We start from the raw sequence: 7595 nt of genomic DNA, 5'->3' as shown, positions 1-7595 counted from the left end.
GAAATTATCTTTCTTAGGAAGAGGATGGGTAAAACAGATTCTAGAAAGGCTCGAATACACCTTCACCTACAGACAGAGAAAGTGCATAAAGGCTTATGGAAAATGTTGGAAAACATAGAACCAATCTAAATTGCTCAGCTAAAATTGCTCAACTGAGGGTTTTAAGGTATTAAACTAACCTATGGATGTACGAACACAGGGAGTTAAAAACAACAACAAAAACCAAACAAGGCAACTGTTTTTAAGGTTTCATGATAGCAGATAACAAAGCTTTTGATGGAAGCTTCTAAACAAGGGCTTGGAGTAACATTCCTAGAAATAGATGTGATCACATACTAGTAGAGCCTAAACTGCAACTCAGTAACAGTACGCACAGATTGAAATGGTCTCTCTAATCAAGCCACATTTTTCTTCAAGTATAGTGTCCAAGACAGGACAAGGTGCCAGTGAGGCTGCCCCAGTGCTACACAGAGCAAGACTGCTTTGCACGCACTGAAGCTACCCGTTTGTCTGCACATCCCGGTACAGCGGTTGCCTGTTTTGCAGCAGCATGACTTCTTGACTCATACGCAGCTTGTGTGCCTTTGTAGCTTAGATCCTTTTCCGCAGAATAGCTAATTCCATAGAATTCTGTTTTTTCAGATCGCATATCCAGGATGTTCTGATCATTTCAAATTCTCATCCTTGTCTGGAGTGTGAACTGCAGCCTTTCCTGGTTTGTTATAATGCAATAATTCTATTCCCTGTTGCTGTCATCAGTAAGTTAGATCAAGAACAAACACCACAGATCCCCATTCAAGATATTCTGATAGCAAAACATTGACAATGACTCTTGGAGGATGAAACACTGTTTAAGAGAAAGCTTAAACCTATTTCATTACGAACCACTGATATTAAAAAGTTGTACATAAACTGTTTATAAACATAATGAAAATGTAACATTTTATAAAAAGTACTGTAATCAAACAGAAAATCCAACAGAGTAACAAGGATAAAGCCTTTGTGACCACAAAACTGTGCAATTCTATATGGTGGCAAAATACTGGTACAAAAAACAAGTCACTTCTCCTGACCAAGTCTAACTGGTTCACCTCATAACTCATGTTTCATCTCAGGCAGTAAAATTGTTCTCGTTTCCTAGTCTTTGGGCAGGGTCATTTGATAGCACCTGCCAGTGTGTTCGGGCCCTGTAGGAGCAACAGCAATCCAAGCACACCCTTAGAAAAGAACAGTTAGCTGAAAGAAATGTCCACAAGAGGGATCTTATGCTGGGTTCCAAGCCATTAAGGGCCACAGCATGGCCTGATGCTAGGTGCTGACTGGAGGCAGCACAAAGTATATAGTAGCATGGAAGCGTTTGATGTATTTTCTTGACAAACTGGAGGCTTGCTTGAACCTTCCCACCACCGTGACAAGCAATTACTTTGTCTAGAGCAAAAACACGGATTGCCAAGGATTACACCTCTTATCAGTGGGGCACTGCTCCTTTTTTTTTTTTTTCCATTAGGGTGTTGATCTTTTCAGGCTATTGCAGCTATAGGTATTTCTCCCGGAGAGAAATACGTCACTATCAAGATGCCACTGCAAAGATTCTCCAGGATCTGCTGCTGCATCCAGAATGCCTCAGGAAAACAAGGAGCTGTATGTCACCTGACATGCTACAGCAAGATGCAACTCCCATCCCTACCCTCCAGCTGCTGTTTCTAAATGCCTCCTGCAAGGTGATGCAAGTCTTCTGGAAGCAAGGACCCGAGACAGACGATTGTTGAGGCATTTTTATTCCGCGTGTCATAAAACTGGCTTGCACAGAGCAAGACGTCCAACACGTCAGTGGAAGTCATATGCAGCTCCATTCTCAATAATGGAGAAGGTGTGATGCCAGTAGACACCGTTATACTTTGCAGTCTGTCTGTGCTTATATCACAGTCCATTAACTGCTCCAGCTCATGTACTGAGCCTAAAGCCTTCCATTAGGATGACAACTCAAGAGCTCCACGAGGAAGGAGTTTGCTTAGCAGGGTTATTCACTCAGAACCTTGGCCCAGCCAGACTGGACTCGGTGCCATGCTTTGCCCTGCTGATGGAGGCCTGGCTAAGCTAAACCCATACGGTCAAGTGGTATTGTGTACAAGGAAATAACCCTCCTAGAACCTGCAGTGAGAGCAGGACCACAGATCAGCCCTGTTAGTAACATCTCCAGGGTATGAGCTGGCCCTTGCATTCAAACATCTCTGTGTTCTGTTTCCCAGTGCCTAGGTAGTACTTTTATTACCCAGGTTTTCTCTTTAGTTGCTCTTCTTCCTTCCAAAATATCCCAGATAATCAAACCTCGTCTTCCACATTTTCATGCAACACCTAGAAAACAAGAAGTCAGTTCTGCAAACTGTTGTTGAAGCTGAGAACTTAAATTTAAAATGGGACTTGCTTATTATTTCCAGAGAAGGAAATTCTAGCAAAATTCTTCAGAAGTCTGCCCAATTCTCCAAATGCAAGCAGAGGTATGGGAGCTAAGCAACTGATTGGATAAATTATGTTAACAGGACTGTGGTGTTTCTGAAAAATACTGGAGAATCTCCTCTGGAGAGCAGAAACTGTATGGTTCAACATCCTTGAGTCTAGTATTTGGGTACCATCTTTCTGTGTGAGAAAACACCAGCACAAGGCATTTAAGGCTTAGCAGTAAGGGGACAGCAATCAAAATACAAATGCCAAATATGCATGTGAACCTTGCAGCATCAGACATAAATTCAAGCTCAACTGGCAACCAGATAACTTACTTTTATTATTTACATCATGATGTTTCGAACCCAAACGGTAAGCAAGTGGTATTAAAAAAATCCTTATGAAGGAGAAGAAATAGCATATGCCAGGCATTAATTACCAAGACTTCTTAAGAAGGGTTTGACTCAAGTATTAAAAACCAAAACAAAACACTTCCCCCTCACCCCCTTCCCCCCAAAAAACCCCACCAATGGTTTCAGCTTGTTCCATAAGAACAGACTGGGGACAGGCAAGGGCAGAGCAAGAAGAGAAAAGAGAGAAAGGGTGCAAGAAGTTGCTTTAAACGAAAACCACTGGAAGTTACAAAATCAAAGGTGATTCATCATCACAGGACTTGAGACACACATGTACAAAACAGATGCCAAGTGTCCCTACAGAAAAAGTTTAAAAACCAAACCAAACCACTTCTTGAGCTCTTACAAGGAAAAAAAGACTACCTTCAGGAGAATCCTCAAAATAGAGAATATCTGCTGTCATCTCGTAAAACCAAAGACTTCCTTAGATATTAAAAAGTAATTTTTGACACTGCCTCCTGCATCTCACACCAAATATTTCAATATTAGATTTCATGATGAAGTTCGCAGAACATCTTTTGTTTTGTGAAACAAACACCTTGTCTGGGGAAAGGGTACTGCATGGTTGTGATGACCTCTACTAAGGTACAGTCTTGGTGGACCAAAAAAATAACAACAACTGATTTAACAACTGACAGCCACATAAGTAATGGTGACTGTGATCTCACAACAAGTATTCTGTGAAAACACTGTGCCACCAACCAATGTTATTTATATTTGGAAATTTAAATGGGCCAGTTTTCCTGAATGTAATAACTGTAAGTGACCAGGAAGATAAGCATTTAAAATGAGAAATGTAAAATAGGAATTATCATTTAACGACATCCCAAATCAATATCCAAAAAAGAAAAAACAAATAAAATATAAAGTAGAAAGGTAGAAGAAATAGTAAGGATTACTAGTTAGAAGAAAAACACACATAACTTAAGAGAAACTCAGGAAGCAATAAAATATCAATCACCACTAGCATTAAGGACAGTAAGATTTCAGACTCATATTAATGCACACTAGGTCATGCACAGATCCACCAAGAGACGCCGGCGGGGGGGGAGCAGCAAAAATGTAGAAATATTCACCAGAGCCTTTGATCTATATCTGGGACAAAATAAGGGCTGCATTTAATCTTGTATAATAAGAAAGGAACAGAAATGTTAATAAATTTACTAAGGGAAGATATATGGCAGCACTTCCTACAATTAAACATTTTTTCAGTCAAGATGCCCAACCTTCCACATAATTGTCTTAAAGGAACTAGTTGAGACTAACTTGCCTTTGGTCTGTGATAGAATAATGCATTGGTTAATTTGAGACTCAGTCAACGAAGCTTTAGTGACTAGTATCATTGATGTTAGTCAAGCACAACTTCAGAGAAGGCAGTCAAACAAGCTTCCTTTCCTAAATATGTTACAAATACTGATTTGTTACTGAATACAGCTACTTCACTGATAAGGTGAATTTGAAATTACCCAAGAGAACTTCACTCAGTACAACATGAAGCCTTGTTTAAAAACTAGCACTGTAAGAAACTAATATGGCACAGTTTAAATGGATTAAAAACCTCACACATGAACAGATCTCAAAATGCAACAAACAGGAAGACAATAACAAGCATGGCAGAATTTTGCAGTGTCCCTTAAAACCAAGTTCTTATACAGCATATAATAATTTTAATCAATGATCTGGATGATTAAAACACTTCATCAGTATAATTTGTAAAGGATACAAAAATCAGTGCTGCAATGCCCAGTCAGTCCATATGCAATGAGGTCTTTGAGTTGCCATTAGATATTTTGCTACGAGGCTTAATGTAAAGAGCTCCTGTTGCGACTTCTACAGCCTCTGTGCAATAAGGTTCAACACATCTTTGCTGGCCTTTTAATATGAATTCACAACATCCCTAGCCCTAATAACCACTGTCAGCTTTCACAGGAACTACTGGATCCTATGCCCCAGGCAATCTAAAGCACACAATACAAGACCCTTCACAGACAGTGGATTATCCTCTACCTACTACCACTAGGACTTCTGCAACTTCTCTAGAAGATTTGTTGCACGCCTGTCAGCCCAGACTAAACCAAACACAGGATATGCTGCTTTCCCTTTGAGAATGGCTTCTAACTATGCCTTCCACCAGAAACTTAAAATTTGAATCATGATACAAGATTAAAGACAACCTTGTTTCTTAGCTTGGATCCAGGCAGGCAAGGACAGAAGAGTTAATATTGCCCTGCTCACCGCTGCACTTTTTCTTTTTTCCTCTTTTCTCCTTAAGGCACTGTGGGAACAGAATAGATATTAAGAATTTAGGGTCCATTCTTATCAACAAACCCACTCACCTTGACTGCCTACAACTAGAACTAGCAGCCCCTTTCCCCAGTAGTCCTTTGAGGAAGTCACCAGCATCACTCATAGATGAATAAGCACACTAGGGACTAGTGAACTGCATGCCTGGGTGTCTGTCAAATTGGGGTACTGCTAATAGATAAGGTTTTTCTAAAGTGCCTCAGTGTCTGTATGCTGCATGAATAAGATAATCCCAGATAGCACAATGTCTTTTTCCCACGCGCTCCTCAAAACGTGTCATGGCTCTACGCCTTGTCATGGGGCTGACCTAAACAGGGTGGATAGCAGCTACGTCCTGCTCAGCAAACCATGCTGCCAGGTAACTCAGGCCAACTCCGTTTCTTCATCCCCGAACACACAGTGGACACGTTCCTTTGCGTTGTAATACACCTGCCCACAACGCAGACGTGGCTCGTCCTGCTGGTACCAGAGCTGTTCGTTGAACTCTGGGAAAAAGAAGGCAATTTCTCTGCTGGCCGATGCTGGTGAATCTGTTAGAACACAGAGGAAAAGGAGACAGATACCTCAAACATACTGTGTCCCAGAGGGAAGGGCAGAGGTTGAGGATGTACAGGAAAGTGCCAGGCTTTGTGTCACAAGACAGGTGCAAATGGATTCTGCAGAAGGGAGCAAATCATTAACTTTGACTCCGAAAACAGGAAGTGAGCAAAGACAGAGAAAATACCGTCATTCACCCCTTACTGAGCTCTAGTCCTTACCCAAAACTTGGCCAAGAAGGATAGGCCTACCTGAGCCATGCGTGGTGTTCCTGGTGTCAGTAAGGCCATACGCTCCTCGGATGGAGTCCGGCATGCTGTTTCGGGCTCGGAATACTTTGGTGGGTCCCATAAGGGATCTCCACAGGAGGATAGCATTTTCATGAGCCAAGATATAAGCCCACATGGGGCCGCTGAGAAAAGGACCAGGGAAGATCAGAAGTAGGTAAGGTTACAGCAGGGCAAAGCTTCTTCATTCTTATAAACACAGCAAAATCAAAGCAGCAAGGAAGCGCAGCTGCCATGCAGTGCTCTGCGGGAGGAGATATAGGCCAGTCATGACACCAGACAGTGAGACCACAGTTTGGAAGCAAAGCCTTCGCTTTAAGCACCTCCTCCTAGAGGATGGTACCCGCAGCCTGTGGGGACGCTACTCCACTGAATACTTTGCTGTTACAACAGAAGTGGTCCCTGACACTTCCCCGCCCTTGAGCCCAGAGCCTTCACTGTCAGTATGCCACAAGCACTGACTCCTGGAGAGACATGTCCTACACTGAAGGCCCTGTGGCAGACTGCTCAGGATACCGGGGCTTTCCTTGAACAAGACAACGGTCCACCTGCAAAATGAAGCGAGCTCCCTCCTCACGCCCAGCACAGCCGCAGGCTTGGCAGGTACCTGGCCATGAACTCCACCAGCCGCTGGTAGAAGAATTGCCCTGCAGGAGAAACACGGCCTGAGTAACGGCCTGCCTGGCCATGCTGTCCGCAGAGCCGAGCCGGCCCGTCGCAGCCCACCCACCCGCGTGCTCCCGGTAGGAGCACCGGCCCTGCCCCCCCCGCCCGGCCTACCCTGCCTGCTCCCGGTAGGAGCGGAGGCCCTGCCCCCCCCGCCCGGCCTACCCGCCTGCTCCCGGTAGGAGCGGAGGCCCTGCCCCCCCCCGCCCGGCCTACCCGCCTGCTCCCGGTAGGAGCACCGGCCCTGCCCCCCCCGCCCGGCCTACCCCGCCTGCTCCCGGTAGGAGCGGAGGCCCTGCCCCCCCCCGCCCGGCCTACCCGCCTGCTCCCGGTAGGAGCGGAGGCCCTGCCCCCCCCCGCCCGGCCTACCCGCCTGCTCCCGGTAGGAGCACCGGCCCTGCCCCCCCCGCCCGGCCTACCCGCCTGCTCCCGGTAGGAGCGGCGGCCCTGCCCCCCCCCGCCCGGCCTACCCGCCTGCTCCCGGTAGGAGCACCGGCCCTGCCCCCCCCCCGCCCCGCCTACCCGCCTGCTCCCGGTAGAAGCGGCGGCCCTGCCCCCCCCCGCCCTGCCTACCCGCGTGCTCCCGGTAGAAGCGGCGGCTGTCCTCCCGCCCGCAGCGGAGCTCCTTGGCGCGCACGATGAGGAAACGGTTGCTGAGGATGGTCTCGTGCACGGCCTGCGGGCAGAGGCGCAGTGCTGGGCGGGCGGCGGCGGCGGGGACCCCCGGGGACCCCCGCTCCGGGCCGGGCCGCCCCGGCGCTCACCTCCAGCACCAGCGGATGCGCCACAGCGTCCGGCTTCAGCAGCGCCAACGTCAGCTGCAGCGGCCGCACCGCACGCCCCGCCGCCGCCATCATGGCGTCGCCCCGCCGGGCGCCGTCGCGCGGGTGACGCTAGGTGGGGCGGGGCGTCGCGCGGGTGACGCTAGTGGGGCGGGGCGGAGGGC

General features: G+C 47.2%; 1 protein-coding gene across 5 annotated transcripts; it reads right to left on the bottom strand.

Annotated features, from left to right (window-relative positions):
• Positions 1-236: 236 nt before the first annotated feature.
• Positions 237-7515, bottom strand: NME6 (NME/NM23 nucleoside diphosphate kinase 6). Of its 5 annotated transcripts, none has more exons than XR_010887774.1 (5): positions 7223-7515; positions 6532-6630; positions 5948-6108; positions 5030-5689; positions 237-2355 (listed from the first exon to the last, which is right to left on the bottom strand). XR_010887774.1 is itself a non-coding variant. In XM_067317657.1 (5 exons), the coding sequence occupies exons 1-5, from the start codon at positions 7504-7506 to the stop codon at positions 5523-5525; spliced, it is 564 nt and encodes a 187-aa protein (XP_067173758.1). In that variant the 5' UTR covers positions 7507-7515; the 3' UTR covers positions 2759-5522. The 5 variants fall into 5 exon arrangements, 2 of the variants coding, with proteins under 2 accessions (XP_067173758.1, XP_067173757.1); XR_010887775.1 differs by lacking the exon at positions 237-2355 and adding an exon at positions 2759-3950; XR_010887773.1 differs by lacking the exon at positions 237-2355 and having other exon boundaries at positions 2759-5130; positions 5467-5689.
• Positions 7516-7595: the final 80 nt, after the last annotated feature.

The sequence above is a fragment of the Apteryx mantelli genome, chromosome 1, assembly GCF_036417845.1.
Source record: "Apteryx mantelli isolate bAptMan1 chromosome 1, bAptMan1.hap1, whole genome shotgun sequence".
NCBI lineage: Eukaryota > Metazoa > Chordata > Aves > Apterygiformes > Apterygidae > Apteryx > Apteryx mantelli.
This window is presented reverse-complemented; position numbering and strand designations above follow the sequence as displayed.

Bases quoted from the DNA above. Each gene is read 5' to 3' on its own strand.
- NME6 (XM_067317656.1), bottom strand. From the start codon at position 7,506: ATGATGGCGGCGGCGGGGCGTGCGGTGCGGCCGCTGCAGCTGACGTTG. The intron at 6,631-7,222 runs GTAGGCAGGGCG...TTTCTCCTGCAG, and splicing joins CTTCTACCGGGAGCACGCGG to GGCAATTCTTCTACCAGCGG. The intron at 5,690-5,947 runs GTAGGCCTATCC...GTGTTCTAACAG, and splicing joins GAACACCACGCATGGCTCAG to ATTCACCAGCATCGGCCAGC.